This window comes from Oncorhynchus mykiss, chromosome 5, assembly GCF_057628025.1.
Source record: "Oncorhynchus mykiss isolate SJ-2025 chromosome 5, ASM5762802v1, whole genome shotgun sequence".
Taxonomy (NCBI): domain Eukaryota; kingdom Metazoa; phylum Chordata; class Actinopteri; order Salmoniformes; family Salmonidae; genus Oncorhynchus; species Oncorhynchus mykiss.
In genome coordinates, this window is record NC_143026.1 from 18,098,049 (window position 1) to 18,123,692 (window position 25,644).

The window sequence follows — 25,644 nt, forward strand, 5'->3', positions numbered from 1 at the left end:
TAAATCAACATGTAGCCTAGGCCTATTCACAGTACAGGTGAAAGCATATTCATTAAGTGTGTGGATGCATTAAGAGACTGCACTCGTTTTGGCTGATTTCATGACAATCTGTTTACCTTCCATTTGTGACTTGTACTGATCAACAACATTTGCATAGAAGCACAATTTTAATAAAATATGCTGCGTCTTTAACCAGTATGAAGTCATTGACGAGGCAAGAGGGGTGCTGCCCGTCCGCCCTATTCACAACACAGTGACTCACACACTGAATATTCGCTGAGGCAATAGATCATATTTGGCTGATGGCGAGACGTGACGAAGAGAATGAATAACGTTTTTGGTTTGAAATGGCATATTATCACAAACAATGTTCTTGAGTAGAAACGTAATGTTATCTTCAGCTGTAAGATGACAAGGAATGTTAACCTACAAAGCTGGACGCTACTGGTATCTCCTTGCATTGTAACGTGTTGTAGCTTGTATGGACATTGTTCTGTGAACCGTAATGAACAGTTGCAACATTTCTACATGCCGTGCCGCATTATTCAAGTGTGTTAACTTGTGTGCACCGTGAATGGGGAGCTTTCGTGATACTGCGCAGACTCCCAGTGCATGCTAGCAACAAGAAAAACCAAACCTTTTTTCCACGTTCTAGTATCGGAAAAGTACTGATGTTTCGGTATACCATGCAACACGAGCCTAGGTCTAGCATTGGAAAGTTTTTGTTGGTCATTTAGTCTACATTTAATGATAGATTAATCAATTCGCCTACATGGCTATAGCAACTATCATATTTAGAGTTAGCAATCTAGCAAAGTGTTTTGAGTTTCCACTTCTTCAGGTGGTCAGTAATGGACTATAGCGCAGGCCAATATGCACAAAGATGTTGGCAAATTCTCTGAAGAGCCCAAAATAAATCTGATCATTCTGGATCCTATTTTGACAGGTTGCACATGCAAATATCATTCATGCATTCCCTGGATATGTTAGATGAAATAGGTAACTTTTTTAAATCATAGGCTACCGTCTCTGTTGTCTAGAGCACTGCCTGCTAATGAAAAGTTATTGTCCATTCAAATATTTTGTTTATGGGTCTATTGTTATCGAGCAAAATATTTGACCCAATGTCCGGATCGCCCAGTTCTTTTTATTCATTTCTTTGCTCGTTCATTGTTATAGCAGTAAATGGGCCAATTAATGGGCAAAATGGATTTTGGTCTTTATCGCCCAGCTCTAGACACTAGCCTCCATACAGATGTGTGGCTTAGAATCACTGTGTTCTGAAGGAAACGCACAGGGGAGCTCACACACCTACATGCATTCACATACAGTAAAGCCTAGACATACGTTATCCTTTAATTTCCTTGTTACTTTAATATCCCTCATTTACTGAAGTGTTTCCATTTATTATGGCAGTTGCATGTGTTTTTCTGTACTGTTCTCTCTCTCCTCTGTCACCCCTTTTTCTCCCCATTTCTCCTCTCCCTCTCCCCCCCTCTCTCTCTTCGGTCACCCCTTTGTAGTCTCTCTTTTCCCTCTTTTCCCCTCCCTCTATAAAAAGACAGAGTCAGGTGTGTGTGTGTGTGTGAAATTGCCTAACGCTTATAGGAAGTTGGTCGATGGCTTTATGTAGCTTTTTGCTGGAGAGCAGTTTTAACAATGGTGACTGGGCAGTTGGAAGGTGCTTGTGCGTGTACCGACCGGCTCCAGTTCTGGCTGGTGCGTGCTCATTCTGACACTGCTGTAAACTCTACAGTGTCGTGTCTGAACATGGCGTTCAAACAGAGTAAGGATGGAAGAGGAAAATTAAAAGGAATTGTTTATTTAACCCCTTTTTCTCTCAGCAGACTTGCATTCTTTTGCATAATTGTCATCCTTGCACCTCCCATTTTGACAGCAAGGCTCCTACAAGGACTGTCCAGCTTCATTGGTATGCAGTGCCTTCACTACTCTCTCTCACGCACACACTCCTGTCCCAGTCACCAGTCTATATATTTAAAGTTGTCCTCCAGCGATTAAAAATACAAAATAAATGTACTGTTAAAAAGCAATATCCCAGGGCCTCCCGAGTGGTGCAGTGGTCTAAGACACTGCAACGCAGTGCTAGCTGTGCCACTAGAGATTCTAGGTTAGAGTCCAGTCTCTGTCGCAGCCGACCACGACCGGGAGACCCAATGGGCTGTGCACAATTGGCCCAACGTCATCCGGATTAGGGGAGTGTGTGGCCTGCTCGGATGTCCTTGTCCCATTGCGCACTTACGACTCCTGTGGGGGGCCAGGCGCAGTGCACGCTGAGTCGCCAGGTGTACGGGGTTTCCTCCGACACATTAGTGTGGCTGGCTTCCGGGTTAAGTGGGTACTGTGTCAAGAAGCAGTGCGGCTTGGTTGGGTTGTGTTTCAGAGGACGCATGGCTCTCGACGTTCGCCTCTCCCGAATTCGTAAGGGAGTTGCAGCGTTGAGACAAGACTGTAACTACCAATTGGATATCACGAAATTGGGGAGAAAAAGGGCCTTTTTTTTTTATACAAAAAAAACACACACAAAAATATCCCAAGTATAAATACTGTAAAGTACACACTAAAGGGTAAAAAAAGATAGGTTTTGAGCAAAATTGTGTTTTTTAGACACAAACTTCATGCCGTGGTCTGATGGGGATTGTGATGTCATCGGCCTCGCCCCTTGCTTGGGGAATAATAGAGGTCAAAAGAGGAAAGCCCCCCCCTTTGCTTGTGGAGGATCCCTGGACCACCTATTGAGATGGGCATGTTAATGAAATCAGGTGATAAATAAAAAGGAGACTGGAGAAAGACTTTAACCTTTGTCCTACAGTCTCCATAACCTTTGCCCTACACAGTCTCCATCCCAATTGGATGTGTCCACTTCCTTGTAAACTATTGCTGACCTTGGTTTAACCTTGGTTGGAATGCTCCTCAATTGGCTCTCTCATAATGACAGAAACCTTGTATTTTCTTTAACCACACAGTCTCGTTCTCCAAGCATTCTGGCTGGAAGGAAACAGCTCCCGCCCTGGAAACGGTTTCCATGGAAACGGCCTTCAGACAGCACCACTGTCGCCGCGCTCTTTGTTGCATCTGATCAGATTCCTCTGTGTGTGTGTGATGTACGTGTGGCGGCATATTAAATGTGTGTCAGCCATCAACTCAATCTATATTTCCCTGGGAAGAGACATTCCAAGGCTGCTGCATCATTTGCCCATATAGACATATTAAGTACACATCATCAATGTCCTCTTCAGGTTTAGATAATAGCTTTTCAAGGGGCTTGTGTGTTTTTATGTATATAATTCATAGCTGTGATGTTTGCTGGTTGTGGGCGTAAGGTCATTGTGAAGTGGTAATACCTACCTTACAAGTGGAAGATTAGACACTCCTGTGGAGTAGATTTCAGTTGTCTTGCTGAGACACATGATCATATGTGACACACAGATACTTCTATCCTCTCTACTTTGGGTGTTTTGTGTGTGTTGGGTGACTGTGTGCGTGTCACACGGTGTATTACGGAACCCCTAGTGACTTTTACAGAGGAAGCTTTCTTTAATGTAGTCGTTCTAGAATTCCATCACACACACTGACAGCCTCACATGAATAAGCCTGTACTCTAGCTGTTTATGTTTTCACTGTCAAATTCACAATTTTGTCCTGCTGTTCATTTCCTAGGTGGCCAGCCTGGCCAGGTTGTGTTTCTCCTTGTGGTGTGTTAGGTACAGTATGTGGTGTGTTAGGTACAGTATGTGGTGATGAAGGCTTTCCATACCTGTTGTTTTTATAGGTTGACTCAGGGTTGATGGAGTATGACATATGGCTGATAAATGGGGGGGGGGGGGGCTTTCTGGCCCTGAAACATATTGGTTAACCCCCCTCCCCCACATCTCCCTCTCTCTCTCCCCCCTCTTTCTCTCAGGGGGCGTTTGGCGCTCTTCAGAAGATCTGTGAGGACTCAGCAGAGATCTTGGACAGTGACGTGTTGGACCGTCCGCTCAACGTTATGATCCCAAAGTTCCTGCAGTTCTTCAAACACAGCAGCCCCAAGATAAGGTACTCAATCCAAATGTATTTATAAAGCCTTTTTTTTTTTACATCAGCAGTTGTCAGAAAGTGCCTTACAGTAACCCGGCCCAGACCCCAAAAGGCAAGCAGAAACACCGTGTTAAGCAAAAGTCCCTAGAGTATGAGTGTACTGGGCCTCCCTCCCTCTCCCTGCTCACAGCTTTGCCTCTTTCGCTCACTCCCGGTGGAGCCAACACCTTGCCTCGCCTCTAATTTGTTCCAAAACAACCATAGCCAGGGGTTGTTTTCAGATCTAGCTATATTTACAGGCACTTTGATCCAAAATGTTCTCTCAGATCCCTCTTCTTATAGATGACTGTCTCTCTCTCTCTGTGTCTGTTTTTAGGCGTTATCAGTGTCTGAGATGCCAGATTGGAGACTGGGGGGTGGAAAGGGGATAGAAAGGGGAGGAACACAGACAGAGGCAGCATTGATAAGGGGGAACACATGAGATTGGGTGGTGTGAGATTGAGCTCTGTTGTCTTGTTGTGGTGTTGCAGATCTCATGCCATCGCCTGCGTCAACCAGTTCATCATCAGTAGGACTCAGGCCCTAATGCTGCACATCGACGACTTCATCGAGGCAAGTCTGACCCTGCCGTGACCTCTGCAGTCTGACCTCCCATAATCCCCAGACAGCCCTGTGACTATATAATATGCTCACAAAGTCAGACATGCCATGAACCTTCTGCAATCAAGTCATACACACACACAGCCCACCCAACTAGCCTCCGCTCTCAGTGCAGCCAGCCAGGCAGGCAGGTATATGGCCTCAGCTCTCCGTACAGTGTGTCAGTAGGTTAGGTCTGAGCCTCTACGCAGCACTACACTGCACTACCAAGAGCCAGCCCTAGCTGCAGTTCAGTACACCAACCCCAATTCCACCGATTGGATCAGGGCTGATAATCCGTTAGGACTAGATCACATTAACCACTGATGAGCTTAACTTCCAGCCAGCTGGGCCCTGGATGAGGACGGATGCATCCAGCAACCGTACAGTGACAATGACAATACAGCAAGCGGATAGGAGATAAAGAGCTATTGTTTAAAGTCCCTCTGTCACGTCTTCAGCTGTGGGGGTGAGAGAGAGGGCACTCTGCGCAGAAGGGGCACAGGTCACATGAAATCCAATTTGCATACTCTGTGTCCGTTTATTTCTGTAGGGCTTTTTAGAGCTATTTTCAATGGTGAGTTGTTTGTGATAATGGGCAGAAGGCCAGAGTTGATAGCAGGCTCTGAGATGGTCAGTAGATGACCAGAGGCTTATAGTATTCTAATTGGTACAGAAAGTCATCTGAAAGGCTAAACTGATCCGAGATCAGCAATCCTACTCTTGAGATGCAGTGTAGGACCTAGGGCTTCAGAGGTACCAAAATTCTTGCAATACATTGCATCAAACTCAAAAATCAAGACAATAACAGAAAACAGCATCACTTAATGTGCCTGACATATCTTCTGTAGTCAGACTGTTTTAGTGAAGGAGGAGCAATGCTTTTTGATTACATTATGAATAAATCTAACAGTCCTGGACACGCTTTGGGCTGCCGCACACACAGAGACCAAACTGGCACGGACACCACATGACACAGAGCATAAAATAATGAGACCAGTAAAACAGAAAACACAATTTACACAAGCCATGGTAGCCTGACACCACTATTACACTCTGACCAATAGCGACAAGTGTCACATCAAAGGTAACAGGCTTGTGGTGCTGAAAGGACAGCGACCGTAATACCTGTGCACTCCATGGTGCTGAAGGACAGACCGTTTTGGTCAAACACACAGACGTGGCTGATACACATTAGCAGTCACACACAGCGTATGTTATTTAATAATGTTAAGGAATCAGCAGCCCATTCACTCCAGTAGGCCCCATGAAATCAGAACAATACATAAGCACAACCATTTCATATCCAAAAAGAAATGAACAAACCAGCTATTACTTCCCTTTACAAATATATTTTATCACATTCATCACACTAATGGGTGATTGTAAGGTTTTTAAATGCAACAATGTTTCACAGTCATTATTTTCAAGAGATCGCTAACCGCAAGCGAGCTGCAACAAAATCTTGAAAAGGGTGATGCTAATAAATTAGCAACAACATCCACCTTGAAGTTGATAACTGCTGCTCCAGCTGTCGTCGTCGCCGTTGTCAGACTATAGACTACTACAACACAAGCTAGCTAACGTTACTAGCTTTACGCCCCGATCACACCGACAGCATCGTTGTATTTTGTTACACCAGAGGTACATTCTTTTCCAATGGAACGCTGTGCAGCATTGCGTTGCAGAGGCAGTTGGGGTGCGTTTTGTTTTCTGTGTGGCGCATACGTTGGATTTATCTAACAAATGCATAAACTTGACAGAAATAATAGCAAAAGGTGAATGTTGAAGTTTTGTTGCACATATCCAGTAACACTGTTGGATTACATAATGGAAAAAGTTTGACTGCAGAATTTATTATGCATCATTAATGCAATGATGCTGTCGGTCTGATCGAGGCGTTAGCGTGGGAAAATAACTACTGCTTACACCACTGATTATTTGCTTTTGTGCTGGTGAAGAAGCTGGATGTGGAGGTCCTGGGCTGGAGTGGTTACACGTGGTCTGTGGTTGTGAGGCCGGTTGGACACACTACCAGATTTACTACAACGACGTTGCAGGTGGCTTATGGTAGAGAAATTAACATTCAATTCTCTGGCAACAGCTCTGGTGGGCATTCCTGCAGTCGGCATGCCAATTGCACGCTGCCTCAACTTGACACATCTGTGGCATTGTGTTGTGTGACAAAACTGCACATTTTAGAGGCCTTCTATTGTTAAATCAAATTTTATTTGTCACTTGCGCCGAATACAACCTTACCATGAAATGCTTACATACAAACCCTTAACCAACAACCAACCAACAGTTGAAGAATAGAGTTAAGAAAATATTGACTAAATAAAATAAAGTATAAAATAAAAAGTAACACAATAAAGAGGCTATATACGGGGTGTTACGGTACCGAGTCAATGTGGTGGCTATATACGGGGTGTTACGGTACCGAGTCAATGTGGAGGCTATATACGGGGTGTTACGGTACCGAGTCAATGTGGTGGCTATATACGGGGTACCGGTACCGAGTCAATGTGGTGGCTATATACGGGGTACCGGTACCGAGTCAATGTGGTGGCTATATACGGGGTACCGGTACCGAGTCAATGTGGTGGCTATATACGGGGTACCGGTACCGAGTCAATGTGGTGGCTATATACGGGGTACCGGTACCGAGTCAATGTGGTGGCTATATACGGGGTGTTACGGTACCGAGTCAATGTGGTGGCTATATACGGGGTGTTACGGTACCGAGTCAATGTGGAGGCTATATACGGGGTGTTACGGTACAGAGTCAATGTGGTGGCTATATACGGGGTGTTACGGTACCGAGTCAATGTGGAGGCTATATACGGGGTACCGGTACCGAGTCAATGTGGTGGCTATATACGGGGTGTTACGGTACCGAGTCAATGTGGAGGCTATATACGGGGTGTTACGGTACCGAGTCAATGTGGTGGCTATATACGGGGTGTTACGGTACCGAGTCAATGTGGAGGCTATATACGGGGTACCGGTACCGAGTCAATGTGGTGGCTATATACGGGGTGTTACGGTACCGAGTCAATGTGGAGGCTATATACGGGGTGTTACGGTACCGAGTCAATGTGGTGGCTATATACGGGGTGTTACGGTACCGAGTCAATGTGGTGGCTATATACGGGGTGTTACGGTACCGAGTCAATGTGGAGGCTATATACGGGGTACCGGTACCGAGTCAATGTGGTGGCTATATACGGGGTGTTACGGTACCGAGTCAATGTGGAGGCTATATACGGGGTGTTACGGTACCGAGTCAATGTGGTGGCTATATACGGGGTGTTACGGTACCGAGTCAATTTGGTGGCTATATACGGGGTGTTACGGTACCGAGTCAATGTGGAGGCTATATACGGGGTGTTACGGTACCGAGTCAATGTGGTGGCTATATACGGGGTGTTACGGTACCGAGTCAATGTGGTGGCTATATACGGGGTGTTACGGTACCGAGTCAATGTGGAGGCTATATACGGGGTGTTACGGTACCGAGTCAATGTGGTGGCTATATACGGGGTGTTACGGTACCGAGTCAATGTGGTGGCTATATACGGGGTACCGGTACCGAGTCAATGTGGTGGCTATATACGGGGTGTTACGGTACCGAGTCAATGTGGTGGCTATATACGGGGTGTTACGGTACCAAGTCAATGTGGAGGCTATATACGGGGTGTTACGGTACCGAGTCAATGTGGTGGCTATATACGGGGTGTTACGGTACAGAGTCAATGTGGTGGCTATATACGGGGTACCGGTACCGAGTCAATGTGGAGGCTATATACGGGGTGTTACGGTACAGAGTCAATGTGGTGGCTATATACGGGGTACCGGTACCGAGTCAATGTGGTGGCTATATACGGGGTGTTACGGTACCGAGTCAATGTGGTGGCTATATACGGGGTACCGGTACCGAGTCAATGTGGTGGCTATATACGGGGTGTTACGGTACCGAGTCAATGTGGTGGCTATATACGGGGTGTTACGGTACCGAGTCAATGTGGTGGCTATATACGGGGTGTTACGGTACCGAGTCAATGTGGTGGCTATATACGGGGTGTTACGGTACCGAGTCAATGTGGTGGCTATATACGGGGTGTTACGGTACCGAGTCAATGTGGTGGCTATATACGGGGTACCGGTACCAAGTCAATGTGGTGGCTATATACGGGGTGTTACGGTACCGAGTCAATGTGGTGGCTATATACGGGGTGTTATGGTACAGAGTCAATGTGGTGGCTATATACGGGGTACCGGTACCGAGTCAATGTGGTGGCTATATACGGGGTACCGGTACCGAGTCAATGTGGTGGCTATATACGGGGTGTTACGGTACCGAGTCAATGTGGTGGCTATATACGGGGTACCGGTACCGAGTCAATGTGGTGGCTATATACGGGGTACCTGTACCGAGTCAATGTGGTGGCTATATACGGGGTGTTACGGTACAGAGTCAATGTGGTGGCTATATACGGGGTACCGGTACCGAGTCAATGTGGTGGCTATATACGGGGTGTTACGGTACCGAGTCAATGTGGTGGCTATATACGGGGTACTGGTACCGAGTCAATGTGGTGGCTATATACGGGGTGTTACGGTACCGAGTCAATGTGGTGGCTATATACGGGGTGTTACGGTACCGAGTCAATGTGGTGGCTATATACGGGGTACCGGTACCGAGTCAATGTGGAGGCTATATACGGGGTGTTACGGTACAGAGTCAATGTGGTGGCTATATACGGGGTACCGGTACCGAGTCAATGTGGAGGCTATATACGGGGTGTTACGGTACAGAGTCAATGTGGTGGCTATATACGGGGTACCGGTACCGAGTCAATGTGGTGGCTATATACGGGGTGTTACGGTACCGAGTCAATGTGGTGGCTATATACGGGGTACCGGTACCGAGTCAATGTGGTGGCTATATACGGGGTGTTACGGTACCGAGTCAATGTGGTGGCTATATACGGGGTGTTACGGTACCGAGTCAATGTGGTGGCTATATACGGGGTGTTACGGTACCGAGTCAATGTGGTGGCTATATACGGGGTGTTACGGTACCGAGTCAATGTGGTGGCTATATACGGGGTGTTACGGTACCGAGTCAATGTGGTGGCTATATACGGGGTGTTACGGTACCGAGTCAATGTGGTGGCTATATACGGGGTGTTACGGTACCGAGTCAATGTGGTGGCTATATACGGGGTGTTACGGTACCGAGTCAATGTGGTGGCTATATACGGGGTGTTACGGTACCGAGTCAATGTGGTGGCTATATACGGGGTACCGGTACCGAGTCAATGTGGAGGCTATATACGGGGTGTTACGGTACCGAGTCAATGTGGTGGCTATATACGGGGTGTTACGGTACCGAGTCAATGTGGTGGCTATATACGGGGTGTTACGGTACAGAGTCAATGTGGTGGCTATATACGAGGTACCGGTACCGAGTCAATGTGGAGGCTATATACGGGGTGTTACGGTACCGAGTCAATGTGGTGGCTATATACGGGGTGTTACGGTACCGAGTCAATGTGGTGGCTATATACGGGGTGTTACGGTACCGAGTCAATGTGGTGGCTATATACGGGGTGTTACGGTACAGAGTCAATGTGGTGGCTATATACGGGGTACCGGTACCGAGTCAATGTGGTGGCTATATACGGGGTGTTACGGTACCGAGTCAATGTGGTGGCTATATACGGGGTGTTACGGTACCGAGTCAATGTGGTGGCTATATACGGGGTGTTACGGTACCGAGTCAATGTGGTGGCTATATACGGGGTGTTACGGTACCGAGTCAATGTGGTGGCTATATACGGGGTGTTACGGTACCGAGTCAATGTGGTGGCTATATACGGGGTGTTACGGTACCGAGTCAATGTGGTGGCTATATACGGGGTACCGGTACCGAGTCAATGTGGAGGCTATATACGGGGTGTTACGGTACCGAGTCAATGTGGTGGCTATATACGGGGTGTTACGGTACAGAGTCAATGTGGTGGCTATATACGAGGTACCGGTACCGAGTCAATGTGGAGGCTATATACGGGGTGTTACGGTACAGAGTCAATGTGGTGGCTGTATACGGGGTACCGGTACCGAGTCAATGTGGTGGCTATATACGGGGTACCGGTACCGAGTCAATGTGGTGGCTATATACGGGGTGTTACGGTACCGAGTCAATGTGGTGGCTATATACGGGGTGTTACGGTACCGAGTCAATGTGGTGGCTATATACGGGGTGTTACGGTACCGAGTCAATGTGGTGGCTATATACGGGGTGTTACAGTACCGAGTCAATGTGGTGGCTATATACGGGGTACCGGTACCGAGTCAATGTGGTGGCTATATACGGGGTGTTACAGTACCGAGTCAATGTGGTGGCTATATACGGGGTACCGGTACCGAGTCAATGTGGTGGCTATATACGGGGTGTTACGGTACCGAGTCAATGTGGTGGCTATATACGGGGTACCGGTACCGAGTCAATGTGGTGGCTATATACGGGGTGTTACGGTACCGAGTCAATGTGGTGGCTATATACGGGATGTTACGGTACCGAGTCAATGTGGTGGCTATATACGGGGTGTTACGGTACCGAGTCAATGTGGTGGCTATATACGGGGTGTTACGGTACCGAGTCAATGTGGTGGCTATATACGGGGTACCGGTACCGAGTCAATGTGGAGGCTATATACGGGGTGTTACGGTACCGAGTCAATGTGGTGGCTATATACGGGGTGTTACGGTACCGAGTCAATGTGGTGGCTATATACGGGGTGTTACGGTACAGAGTCAATGTGGTGGCTATATACGAGGTACCGGTACCGAGTCAATGTGGAGGCTATATACGGGGTGTTACGGTACAGAGTCAATGTGGTGGCTGTATACGGGGTACCGGTACCGAGTCAATGTGGTGGCTATATACGGGGTACCGGTACCGAGTCAATTTGGTGGCTATATACGGGGTGTTACGGTACCGAGTCAATGTGGTGGCTATATACGGGGTGTTATGGTACCGAGTCAATGTGGTGGCTATATACGGGGTGTTACGGTACCGAGTCAATGTGGTGGCTATATACGGGGTGTTACAGTACCGAGTCAATGTGGTGGCTATATACGGGGTACCGGTACCGAGTCAATGTGGTGGCTATATACGGGGTGTTACAGTACCGAGTCAATGTGGTGGCTATATACGGGGTACCGGTACCGAGTCAATGTGGTGGCTATATACGGGGTGTTACGGTACCGAGTCAATGTGGTGGCTATATACAGGGTACCGGTACCGAGTCAATGTGTGGGGGTACAGGTTAGTCGAGGTAATTTGTACATGTAGGTAGGGGGTAAAGTGACTATGCATAGATTAACAGCGTTCCCAGCACAAGTTGCGCCTGTGTAATGATCATGCTGTTTAATCAGCTCCTTGATATTCCACACCAGACAGATGGATCAACTATCTTGGCAAAGGAGAACAAATGTATGCACAAAATTTAAGAGAAATAAGCTTTTTGTGCATATGGAACATTTCTGGGATCTTTTATTTCAGCTCATGAAACATGGGACCAACATTTTACATGTTGCATTTCTATTTTTGTTCAGTATATATCATTTAATAATAAATAAAAACATGTTTTTATTTATTAGCCTAGTGGTTATAAGTATGTAGGCATATGATGTGAAATAGGCCTCATGAAATCATTGTCAAAGGCACAAGAGATACTGTTGCATGTAGATCTAGATTATTTACAGATGGATTATATAGAAATATCATAAAATTATTTTAAGAAGTCCAAAGCAATTGCATGTGGTGCAGGAACCACTGACACTAACTCTTAACTGGTTAGGACATCTCATGAGGTGTCTTAAATATCTGTCCACTAGGTGGGACTCTTATGACCAAAGAGGCTTCATGCAAAGCTTTTATTTTTACCCTTAAGAGTAGGAGTAAAATGTCTATATTCTCACCACTTATGAACAATTGTATATTCCGAGACCCTCTATGGTTACAGGTCCTGGTCAGAACTCATGACATATGAAGACATTCTGGTCTCCTTTCCTTGGCTCTGTGTCAACTACTTACAATAAAAAGCCAATGTCTGCTATCCTTCATTAGTAATGCAATGTCAAAAAACACAGGATGCATCTTCAAGTAATGAAAGTTGGGACTAGTATGTGTGCTTGTGTTTTGATGTTTGACCCTCCTCCCTCCCTGTAGAACCTGTTTGCCCTGGCGACTGATGAGGAGCCAGAGGTGAGGAAGAACGTTTGCAGAGCTCTGGTCATGCTGCTGGAAGTCCGCATGGACCGTCTCCTACCGCACATGCACAACATCATAGAGGTGAGAATGGGACTGGGGAACTGGGGCGGAGGACTTGGGCTTGTATTCTGTAATGCCTAGTGTACACTACAGGACTTTCAAAATCCTAACATCACTGAGCCTCTCACATTGAACAACTGTCTTTCCTGTATTTGTTTTGTGTTGCCAACATAGTGTTGCACAAGCTAACCATCTGGCACAGACGTGTCACACATAATACGATTCTTCACTTGGTCGTGAGGGTTCTCTATACCAAACAATGATGTGATACGATTTTACGTAGCTACGAGCTGTGGCTCAAAGCAGCCTCATAAAGGTTCAGTTAGACATTCACGCTTGCCATACAGAGTTGAAAGATCTAGCCAATGTTTTGAATTGAATAACATTGCTTGTGAACTTCAGAGCTGTAACGATTTGACACTTTGGTTAAAGGCAAGTACAATACACATACTAGTAGTAGTCATAGCTCCTGCTCCAGAGTCTACACATTCTGGGTGATGTGATACGTCAGCATCTCACTGGCTTCTTCTCTGGCCAGCTCTCATTGGCTATTGCTGATCACGTTCTGAAAACTTGTCGTTGCACATCTCACACGAGCATTGCCGATTTTGTGCTGATAAAATCAAACATGCTTGAAAATATCGTGACATCTGGGACTGCTCAAAGATCGAGCGGTAGCCCGTAGATTGCATCTCTGACCCGCTCACATTAAAAAAGTGTCGGTAACCGCAACGACATGGGTATTTTGTTTACGATCTCAAAAACTTGTCTGGGACAGCTAAACCACGGCCAAAATGGTGTAGTGTACACACAGTTTAAGCTGCAGGGCGGGAGGTGTAGGGGGAGCGAATTAAGTTGCAAGGGAGGCAGAGAGGGAGTGAGGGACAGATATAGAGAGGAAAGGAGGGAGGAAAACAAACTAATGTAATGGATTCCTCTTGGTCTCATCAAATCAGCTCAAGATGCCACCTTGGCCAAAAGCTTTAATTCTCCAGACAGGTTCATCTGAAAGCTTTAGTTCTCCAGACAGGTTCATCTGAAAGCTTTAATTCTCCAGACAGGTTCATCTGAAAGCTTTAGTTCTCCAGACAGGTTCATCTGAAAGCTTTAATTCTCCAGACAGGTTCATCTGAAAGCTTTAGTTCTCCAGACAGGTTCATCTGAAAGCTTTAGTTCTCCAGACAGGTTCATCTGAAAGCTTTAGTTCTCCAGACAGGTTCATCTGAAAGCTTTAATTCTCCAGACAGGTTCATCTGAAAGCTTTAATTCTCCAGACAGGTTCATCTGAGAGCTTTAGTTCTCCAGACAGGTTCATCTGAGAGCTTTAATTCTCCAGACAGGTTCATCCATAATCTGTCATGTGATTGTGGTGCCCAGCTCCTGGCCTTGAAATGAATCCTGAATATTGATTGAGGTAGTGAATTACAAATATAATGCTAATAGTACTACATTTCCCATGGTCCTCTCCTCAGTACATGCTGCAGAGGACTCAGGACCAGGATGAGAACGTGGCTCTGGAGGCCTGTGAGTTCTGGCTGACACTGGCTGAACAGCCTGTCTGTAAGGATGTGCTGTGTAACCACCTCTCCAAGTGAGTAACACACATACAAAAGCTGTCATTCTAGGCCTCCCCCCGGTGTACTGTCCTCATCCTGTTACCCTGGCTGTTGATCAGAGCCATAGCTGTTAGAGCTCATCTGTGACACAATGGTGACACTGCTGACATTAATGTTGCCTGTCCCGTCTCCTCTCCTGTCCCCTGCTTCCTCTCTACCAACCCCCTCCATGCTCCCTCTCTACCAACCCCCTCCATGCTCCCTCTCTACCAACCCCCGCCATGCCCCCTCTCCCCCATCCCCTCCATGCTCCCTCTCTACCAACCCCCTCCATGCTCCCTCTCTACCAACCCCCTCCATGCTCCCTCTCTACCAACCCCCGCCATGCCCCCTCTCCCCCATCCCCTCCATGCTCCCTCTCTACCAACCCCCTCCATGCACCCTCTCCCCATGCTCCCTCTCCCCCATCCCCTCCATGCTCCCTCTCTACCAACCCCCTCCATGCTCCCTCTCCCCCACCCCTCCATGCTCCCTCTCACCCACCCCCTCCATGCTCCCTCTCCTCCATCCCCTCCATGCTCCCTCTCCTTCATCCCCTCCATGCTCCCTCTCCTCCATCCACTCCATGCTCCCTCTCCTCCATCCACTCCATGCTCCCTCTCCTCCATCCACTCAATGCTCCCTCTCCCCATGCTCCCTCTCCTCCATCCCCTCCATGCTCCCTCTCTACCAACCCCCTCCATGCTCCCTCTCCCCATGCTCCTCTCCCCCATCCCCTCCATGCTCCCTCTCCCCTATCCCCTCCATGCTCCCTCTCCCCCATCCCCTCCATGCTCCCTCTCCCCCATCCCCTCCATGCTCCCTCTCCCCCATCCCCTCCATGCTCCCTCTCCCCCATCCCCTCCATGCTCCCTCTCCCCCATCCCCTCCATGCTCCCTCTCCCCCATCCCCTCCATGCTCCCTCTCCCCCATCCCCTCCATGCTCCCTCTCCCCCATCCCCTCCATGCTCCCTCTCCCCCATCCCCTCCATGCTCCCTCTCCCCCATCCCCTCCATGCTCCCTCTCCCCCATCCCCTCCATGCTCCCTCTCTACCCATCCCCTCCATGCTCCCTCTCTACCCATCCCCTCCATGCTCCCTCTCTACCCATCCCCTCCATGCTCCCTCTCTACCCATCCCCTCCATGCTCCCTCTCCCCCATCCCCCACCTGTCGATCCCTGTCTGTTCCAGGCTGATTCCAGTGCTCGTCAACGGGATGAAGTACTCCGAGATCGACATCATTCTGCTCAAGGTCAGTCTGCTCTGAGTGTGAGCCAGGAAATTGATCTATGGCTTGCTGCTGGACTGCACCTTGTGGTAATGTACTGGACACATCACACCTTAGCCCTGGGTCTCAACCCTGGCTGTGTGTAGGTCCTGTCATGGGCCTGTCACTATGGTTACAATTAAATTCATATTTCTACATACATAAATATGTATGTGTCTCTGTCTGCTGTTAAGATAGTCTGATAGGTGAACTGACGGCTACCTAGCTACAGGCCTGAAGGCAGCTCACTGTCTTAAAGTAGTATCAATAGTTAGAATTGCATACCTTTGTGTGTGTACCCTTACAAGTGTGGAACTGTGTGTGTGGTCAGGGTGATGTGGACGAGGATGATGATGAGGCCATCCCTGACAACGAGCAGGATATCAGGCCCAGGTTCCACCGCTCCCGTACCGTTGCCCAGCAGCACGAGGGCGACCGCGATGGCATCGAGGACGATGACGACGATGATGATGATGATGACCTGGACGATGATGACACCATCTCTGACTGGAATCTCCGTGAGTGGACTTCTGATTATCTGGTTTTCTTGCTTTGTCTCGCTTACTCTTTTTTTCTCTGTCTCCCTCCCTCTCGCGCTCGCTCCCTCTCGTGCCATCGGTTTTGTTGAACTTTTTGTGTCTGTGTACCTCTGTTTATTAACGCGTTCCCTCTCACTGTCTCCAGGGAAGTGTTCAGCAGCAGCGTTGGACGTGTTGGCTAACGTGTTCAGAGATGACCTGCTCCTCCCCATCCTGCCTCTCCTCAAAGAGCTCCTCTTCCACCCAGAGTGGGTCATCAAGGAGTCTGGTATACTGGTCCTGGGGGCCATCGCTGAGGGTAAGGACTAGCAGAGACTGGTATACTGGTCCTGGGGACCATCACTGAGGGTAAGGACTAGCAGAGACTGGTATACTGGTCCTGGGGGCTATCGCTGAGGGTAAGGACTAGCAGAGACTGGTATACTGGTCCTGGGTGCCATCGCTGAGGGTAAGGACTAGCAGAGACTGGTATACTGGTCCTGGGGGCCATCGGTGAGGGTAAGGACTAGCAGAGACTGGTATACTGGTCCTGGGGGCCATCGCTGAGGGTAAGGACTAGCAGAGACTGGTATACTGGTCCTGGGGGCTATCGCTGAGGGTAAGGACTAGCAGAGACTGGTATACTGGTCCTGGGGGCCATCGCTGAGGGTAAGGACTAGCAGAGACTGGTATACTGGTCCTGGGGGCCATCACTGAGGGTAAGGACTAGCAGATACTGGTATACTGGTCCTGGGGGCTATCGCTGAGGGTAAGGACTAGCAGAGACTGGTAAACTGGTCCTGGGGGCCATCGCTGAGAGTAAGGACTAGCAGAAACTGGTATACTGGTCCTGGGGGCCATCAGTGAGGGTAAGGACTAGCAGAGACTGGTATACTGGTCCTGGGGGCCATCACTGAGGGTAAGGACTAGCAGATACTGGTATACTGGTCCTGGGGGCTATCGCTGAGGGTAAGGACTAGCAGAGACTGGTATACTGGTCCTGGGTGCCATCGCTGAGGGTAAGGACTAGCAGAGACTGGTATACTGGTCCTGGGGGCCATCGGTGAGGGTAAGGACTAGCAGAGACTGGTATACTGGTCCTGGGGGCCATCGCTGAGGGTAAGGACTAGCAGAGACTGGTATACTGGTCCTGGGGGCTATCGCTGAGGGTAAGGACTAGCAGAGACTGGTATACTGGTCCTGGGGGCCATCGCTGAGGGTAAGGACTAGCAGAGACTGGTATACTGGTCCTGGGGGCCATCACTGAGGGTAAGGACTAGCAGATACTGGTATACTGGTCCTGGGGGCTATCGCTGAGGGTAAGGACTAGCAGAGACTGGTATACTGGTCCTGGGGGCCATCGCTGAGGGTAAGGACTAGCAGAAACTGGTATACTGGTCCTGGGGGCCATCAGTGAGGGTAACGACTAGCAGAGACTGGTATACTGGTCCTGGGGGCCATCGCTGAGGGTAAGGACTAGCAGAGACTGGTATACTGGTCCCGGGGGCCATCGCTGAGGGTAAGGACTAGCAGAGACTGGTATACTGGTCCTGGGGGCCATCGCTGAGGGTAAGGACTAGCAGAGACTGGTATACTGGTCCTGGGGGCCATCGCTGAGGGTAAGGACTAGCAGAGACTGGGAGGGGGAGGAAGTGATAGACTATACAGTGGTGAAAGAGAATGTACAGTGTGTTTATCCACTTGTGTGGGTCAGGAAGTTGCATAATTCTAGCTATCAGGGGTATTCTACCATGCAACCTGAACGAAGGACTAAACAAGACTATCTCTCCACCATTTTCACCGCTGATCTTAAAGCCAGTGGAACCCAGTAGTCTAACCCCATGTCATTTTCCCAGGTTGTATGCAGGGTATGATCCCCTACCTGCCAGAGCTCATCCCCCACCTGGTGCAGTGTCTGAGTGATGAGAAGGCCCTGGTGCGCTCCATCACCTGCTGGACCCTGAGTCGATATGCCCACTGGGTGGTCAGCCAGCCTCCTGACACTTATCTGAAGCCACTGATGACTGAGCTCCTCAAACGCATCCTGGACTCCAACAAGAGGGTGCAGGAGGCTGCCTGCAGGTGAGTCAGCATGTGGTCAGCTGTTGGTAGCTGTGGTTCTGTTTGACCAGATGTCTGATTTATTTGTAAATATTCAGTAATTTTAAAGCTGGGGACGACAGTCCTGGGAGTTGAAGTAAAGATGATGATCATTGTGACGATCAGTTGATACAATCAAAAGTTTTTGAACCACAGTTCAAAAAGAACAGCTTGACTGAAAAGTGGTGTTCTAAACAACCTTTTATTTCTCTCACCCCTCTCAAAGTGGTGTTCTAAACAACCTTTTATTTCTCTCACCCCTCTCTCTCTCTCCCCTCTCTTTCTCTCTCCCCTCTCTTTCTCTCTCCCCTCTACCTCTCTCACCCCTCTCTCCCCTCTCTTTCTCTCTCCCCTCTACCTCTCTCACCCCTCTCTCTCCCCTCTCTTTCTCTCTCCCCTCTACCTCCCTCACCCCTCTCTCTCCTGCCTTATCCCCCTCCTCTCTCCCCCTCTCTTTCTCTCTCCCCTCTACCTCCCTCACCCCTCTCTCTCCTGCCTTATCCCCCTCCTCTCTCCCCCTCTCTTTCTCTCTCCCCTCTACCTCCCTCACCCCTCTCTCTCCTTTCTCTGTTTCCACTATCTCTCCCCCCAGTGCCTTTGCCACTCTGGAAGAGGAGGCGTGTACAGAGTTGGTTCCCTACCTGGCCTACATCCTGGACACTCTGGTGTTTGCCTTCAACAAGTACCAACACAAGAACCTGCTTATACTGTACGATGCTATAGGGACGCTCGCTGACTCCGTTGGACACCACCTCAACAAGCCGGTACACACACACACACCTTTCAGCTGTGTGTTTAGTTGTTGTCGTCTAATGTGGGCTTTACTGTAAGTGTTTAGTTGTGATGTCTAATGTGGGCTTTACTGTATGTGTTTAGTTGTGATGTCTAATGTGGGCTTTACTGTATGTGTTTAGGAGTACATTCAGATGCTGATGCCTCCACTGATAGCAAAGTGGAACCAGCTGAAGGACGAAGACAAGGATCTGTTCCCTTTACTAGAGGTGAGCCTCACTGTCCTCTAATAATGTTCCCTTTACTAGAGGTGAGCCTCACTGTCCTCTAATAATGTTCCCTTTACTAGAGGTGAGCCTCACTGTCCTCTAATAATGTTCCCTTTACTAGAGGTGAGCCTCACTGTCCTCTGATAATGTTCCCTTTACTAGAGGTGAGCCTCACTGTCCTCTAATAATGTTCCCTTTACTAGAGGTGAGCCTCACTGTCTAATAATGTTCCCTTTACTAGAGGTGAGCCTCACTGTCCTCTAATAACGTTCCCTTTACTAGAGGTGAGCCTCATTGTCCTCTAATAAGGTTCCCTTTACTAGAGATGGGCCTCACTGTCCTCTAATAAGGTTCCCTTTACTAGAGGTGAGCCTCACTGTCTAATAATGTTCCCTTTACTAGAGGTGAGCCTCACTGTCCTCTAATAATGTTCCCTTTACTAGAGGTGAGCCTCACTGTCTAATAATGTTCCCTTTACTAGAGGTGAGCCTCACTGTCTAATAATGTTCCCTTTACTAGAGGTGAGCCTCACTGTCTAATAATGTTCCCTTTACTAGAGGTGAGCCTCACTGTCCTCTAATAATGTTCCCTTTACTAGAGGTGAGCCTCATTGTCCTCTAATAATGTTCCCTTTACTAGATGTGGGCCTCACTGTCCTCTAATAATGTTCCCTTTACTAGAGGTGAGCCTCACTGTCTAATAATGTTCCCTTTACTAGAGGTGAGCCTCACTGTCTAATAATGTTCCCTTTACTTGAGGTGATCCTCACTGTCCTCTAATAATGTTCCCTTTACTAGAGGTGAGCCTCACTGTCTAATAATGTTCCCTTTACTAGAGGTGAGCCTCACTGTCTAATAATGTTCCCTTTACTAGAGGTGAACCTCACTGTCTAATAATGTTACCTTTACTAGAGGTGAGCCTCATTGTCTAATAATGTTCCCTTTACTAGAGGTGAGCCTCACTGTCCTCTAATAAGGTTCCCTTTACTAGATGTGGGCCTCACTGTCCTCTAATAATGTTCCCTTTACTAGAGGTGAGCCTCACTGTCTAATAATGTTCCCTTTACTAGAGGTGAGCCTCACTGTCTAATAATGTTCCCTTTACTTGAGGTGGGCCTCACTGTCTAATAATGTTCCCTTTACTAGAGGTGAGCCTCACTGTCTAATAATGTTCCCTTTACTAGAGGTGGGCCTCATTGTCTAATAATGTTCCCTTTACTTGAGGTGGGCCTCATTGTCTAATAATGTTCCCTTTACTAGAGGTGAGCCTCACTGTCCTCTAATAATGTTCCCTTTACTAGAGGTGAGCCTCATTGTCCTCTAATAATGTTCCCTTTACTAGAGGTGAGCCTCACTGTCCTCTAATAATGTTCCCTTTACTAGAGGTGAGCCTCACTGTCCTCTAATAATGTTCCCTTTACTAGAGGTGAGCCTCATTGTCCTCTAATAATGTTCCCTTTACTAGAGGTGAGCCTCACTGTCCTCTAATAATGTTCCCTTTACTAGAGGTGAGCCTCATTGTCTAATAATGTTCCCTTTACTAGAGGTGAGCCTCACTGTCCTCTAATAATGTTCCCTTTACTAGAGGTGAGCCTCACTGTCCTCTCACACCAAGACACAATTGTCCAGGGTAGTTTTCTACACTTCAGCTAAAACATGCTCACTCTGTTAAACTTCTTGACGCTACCCATCCCATTAGCGGGATCATTTTCGTCAGCAACCGCTGAATAGCATAGCGCCACAGTCAAATAATATTACTAAAAAATATTCATATTCATGAAATCACAAGTGCAATATTGCAAAACACAGTTTAGCCTTTTGTTAATCCACCTGTTGGCTCAGATTTAGAAATGATGCTTTACAGCGAAAGTAATCCAAGCGTTTGTAAATTTATCGATAGCATAACATTATGTACACTAAGCATTAACTAGGTCACGAAAATAAGAAAAGCAATCAAATTAATCGTTTACCTTTGATCTTCGGATGTTTTCACTCACGAGACTCCCAGTTACACAACAAATGTTCCTTTTGTTCCATAAAGATCATTTTTATACCCAAAATACCTCCGTTTGTTTGTCGTGTTATGTTCAGAAATCCACAGGAAAGAGCAGTCACGACAACGCAGACAAAAATTCCAAATAGTATCCATAATGTCCACAGAAACATGTCAAACATTTTTTATAATCAATCCTCAGGTTGTTTTTAAAATATATATTTGCTAATATATCAACCCGGGTGTATAGGTTTTTCAGATAAACTTTTTTGGAGAAACTCTAGTGCAAAACTCACTCTGAGAGCCCCCACCTATCCACTTACACAATGTGATCTTTCACGCTTATTTTTCTAAATAAAAGCCTGAAACTATGTGTAACGACTGTTGACACCTCAGGGAAGCCATAGAAAAAGGAATCTGGTTGATATCCCTTTAAATGGAGGATATGAATAGGAACAGAGAGGTTTCAAAATAAGAGGCACTTCCTGATTGGATTTTCCTCGGGTTTTCGCCTGCAATATCAGTTCTGTTATACTCAGATGGGTATGTTTTTTAGCCAAAAACGAAAATACTGCCCCCTACACGTAAAAGGTTAAACAATTTACTAAAATGTAAAAGTTACTACCTTTAACCTCTCCTGGCCAACATCCAGTGAGATTGCAGAGCGCCAAATTCAAATACAGAAATACTCATTATAAAAATTCAGAAAAGATACAACTAATTTACATAGGTTTAAAGATTAATTTCTTGTGAATCCAACCACGGTATCAGATTTCAAAACTGCTTTACGGCGAAAGCATACCTTACGATTATTTGAGGACATAGCCCAGCAGACAAATAATTTACAAACAGTAACCAGCCAAGTAGAAGAGTTACACAAGTCAGAAATAGAGAGAAAATTAATCACTTACCTTTGATGATCTTCATATGTTTGCACTCAGAAGACATTCATTTATTCAATAAATGTTCCTTTTGTTCAATAAAGTCTCTATTTATATCTGAAAACCTCTGTTTTGTTTGCGCAATTTCTTCAGTAATCCACAGGCTCAAACGCAGTCACAACAGGCAGACAAAAAATCCAAATTGAATCCGTAAAGTTCATAGAAACATGTCAAATAATGTTTATATTCAATCGTCAGGTTGTTTTTAGCCGAAATAATCAATAATATTTCAACCGGACAATAACGTCGTCAATATAAAAGGTAAACAAGAAAGGCACTCTCGGCCTCGTAGTGGTCTAGAGCACTGCATCGCAGCACTAGCTGCGCCACCAGAGACTCTGGGTTCGCGCCCAGGCTCTGTCGCATCCGGCCGCGTCCGTTAGGTCCGTGGGGCAACGCACAATTGGCCTACCGTCGTCCGGGTTAGGGAGGGTTTGGCCGGTAGGGATATCCTTGTCTCATCGCGCACCAGCGCCTCCTGTGGCGGGCCAGGCGCTGTACGCGCTAGCCAAGGTGTCCAGGTACACGGTGTTTCCGCCGACACATTGGTGCGGCTGGCTTCCGGGTTGGAGGCGCTCTGTGTTAAGAAGCAGTGCGGCTTGGTTGGGTTGTGTATCGGAGGACGCATGGCTTTCAACCTTTGTCTCTCCCGAGCCCGTACGGGAGTTGTAGCGATGAGACAAGATAGTAATTACTAACAATTGGATACCACGAAATTGGGGAGAAAAGTGGGTAAAAAAAAAGAAGATGAAAGGCACTCTCTCGGTCGCTCGCATGAAAAAGCTCTGTGACCCGGCAGGGTCCACTCATTCAGACTGCTCTTACTCCCTCATTTTTCAGAATACAAGCCTGAAACTATTTCTAAAGACGGTGACATCTAGTGGAAGGCATTGGAACTGCAATTTGAGTCCTAAGTCAATGGATACTGTAATGGCATTGAATAGAAAACTTCTTCCTGAATGGAAGGTTTTCGCCTGCCAAATCAGTTCTGTTATACTCAGATATTATTTTAACAGTTTTGGAAACTTTAGAGTATTCTATCCAAATCTACTAATTATATGCATATCCTATCTTCTGGGCCTGAGTAGAAGGCAGGTTAATTTGGGCATGCTTTTCATGCCCAAATTATTTCTTCCTCTTTTATCCTCTCTCTTGTCACATCACCTTCTCTCTTCTCTGAATCCCCCCATCTCTTGCTCTCCCTCCATCTCTCAGTGCCTGTCGTCAGTAGCCACATCTCTCCAGAGTGGTTTCCTGCCCTACTGTGAGCCTGTGTACCAGCGCTGTGTCAACCTGGTGCAGAAGACCCTCGCTCAGGCCATGGTGAGACACACACGTCCGTTGTTGTGTGAGGGACACAGGGGTGTGTGAGACACTGTTGCGTGAGGGACACAGGGATCTGTGAGACACTGTTGTGTGAGGGACATGGGTGTGTGTGAGTGACACGGGGGGGGGGGGGTGTGAGAGACTGTTGCGTTAGGGACACAGGGGTGTGAGACACTTGCGTGAGGGACACGGGGGTGTGAGACACTGTTGTGTGAGGGACACGGGGGTGTGAGACACTGTTGTGTGAGAGACACGGGGGTGTGAGACAGTGTTGCGTGAGGGAGCATTTGTTTAGTGCTTGCTTTCTTGCCTGTAAACATCATCTTGTTTGTGCCAGCTGGCTGTGTGAGTTGGCACTGAACACACCATAGAGAAGGGTTTTGGCACAGATAGTGTGTGTATGAGAACATTTGGGGATTATCTGCTCGCGGTTGGATTTCGTGCTTGCGGAATGTGGAATCTAATTATTTCAAATAACTATGTTCCCAAATCTAATCCACACTCTCTCCTCTTTCCATCACCCTCTGTCACACTACCTCCCCTCTCTCTCTTCCTCTACCATATATTCTATCATCTGTCTCCCTTGCTTACTGCCCCCTTTTCCTGTCTCCCTCCCCTCTGTCTCTCCATCCAGCTCCACCAGTCCCAGCCAGACCAGTACGAGGCTCCTGATAAGGACTTTATGATTGTGGCTCTGGACCTGCTCAGTGGACTGGCCGAGGGGTTGGGCGGCAACATCGAGCAGTTGGTTGCCCGTAGCAACATCCTCACGCTCATGTACCAGTGCATGCAGGTAACCAACCAGTGACCTCAGTGTTACAGATCAACCAACCAACCCGTGATCTTGCAGTGTTACAGATCAATCAACCAACCAGTGATCTCAGTGTTACAGTTCAACCAGTGACCTCAGTGTTACAGATCAACTAACCCTGACATACTTAATCTCTCAGGTCCGTGAGTCATGACTAATATCTCGCTCTCTCTGTCCTCTCTATCTCCCTTAGGACAAAATGCCTGAGGTGCGGCAGAGCTCCTTTGCTCTGCTGGGTGACCTGACTAAAGCTTGTTTCCAGCATGTAAAGCCATGCATCGGTACGTACTCTATTCTCTTACACCAGACTGGCAGTAACACACAGCCTGATACTCTATTCTCTTACACCAGACTGGCAGTAACAAACCGGCTGATATACAAGATGTGTGTAGTGGTCTGAATGTCAGGTTATCAGTTACCAATGATTTAAGCTTCTATCTCTTTCTCTTCTGTGCAGCTGATTTCATGCCTATACTAGGCACTAATCTGAACCCAGAGTTGATATCAGTGTGCAACAATGCAACGTGGGCAATCGGAGAGATATCTATACAAATGGGTGAGTGTCTGGAAATTGTCAGAAAGAGGTCACACATACCAGCTTGGATACATTCTCATGAATGTGTGTGTTACACCTCCCTTCTCCTTCCCCTCTCCCCAGGGGCTGAGATGCAGCCCTATGTGACCATGGTGCTGCACCAGCTGGTTGAGATCATCAACAGGCCCAACACCCCAAAGACCCTGCTGGAGAACACAGGTACCACCACAAGGTGGCGCTGCAGGCTGTGCTGAACCTGCCATCCACACAGGGAGACGTTACACAGCACAGTCAGTCAGGGCCACTCTGGGTGCGCCCCAATGAAATCTCCTTTCTCCCGAAGTGTGCACTCGTTCAATTCCCTTCATGGATTTGAAGGGAAATTACTGGTATATGAAAACTCCTCGTTGCCCATGCCAACACCAATCCAATGCTTTTAAATATCTGGGGAGTAGTGAACGAGTGCAGACTTCAGGAAGAAGGAGAGGTTATTGGGACACCCTCTGACTGGAGCGGAGGCCATTAATCTCCATCT

At 47.5% G+C, this 25,644-nt stretch overlaps 1 protein-coding gene across 3 annotated transcripts in view; it reads left to right on the forward strand.

Moving 5' to 3' along the window:
• Positions 1-25,644, forward strand: part of tnpo1 (transportin 1) — a 51,026-nt gene that overhangs the window by 17,705 nt on the left and 7,677 nt on the right. For 2 of the 3 annotated variants that reach the window (XR_016495909.1, XM_036976968.2), the window contains exons 6-20: positions 3,923-4,056; positions 4,569-4,650; positions 12,920-13,042; positions 14,494-14,612; positions 15,810-15,870; positions 16,217-16,403; positions 16,570-16,722; positions 18,260-18,485; positions 19,096-19,267; positions 19,418-19,504; positions 23,653-23,760; positions 24,398-24,556; positions 24,768-24,855; positions 25,032-25,130; positions 25,233-25,328. Coding sequence is in view for 2 of the 3 variants with exons in the window: in XM_036976968.2 (XP_036832863.1) it covers positions 3,923-4,056; positions 4,569-4,650; positions 12,920-13,042; positions 14,494-14,612; positions 15,810-15,870; positions 16,217-16,403; positions 16,570-16,722; positions 18,260-18,485; positions 19,096-19,267; positions 19,418-19,504; positions 23,653-23,760; positions 24,398-24,556; positions 24,768-24,855; positions 25,032-25,130; positions 25,233-25,328 (1,894 nt within the window). In the remaining variant the exon portion in view is untranslated. Of the gene's footprint in view, positions 1-3,922; positions 4,057-4,568; positions 4,651-12,919; positions 13,043-14,493; positions 14,613-15,809; positions 15,871-16,216; positions 16,404-16,569; positions 16,723-18,259; positions 18,486-19,095; positions 19,268-19,417; positions 19,505-23,652; positions 23,761-24,397; positions 24,557-24,767; positions 24,856-25,031; positions 25,329-25,644 lie in introns of all 3 variants that reach the window. The other variant, XM_090234033.1, reaches the window with a different exon arrangement.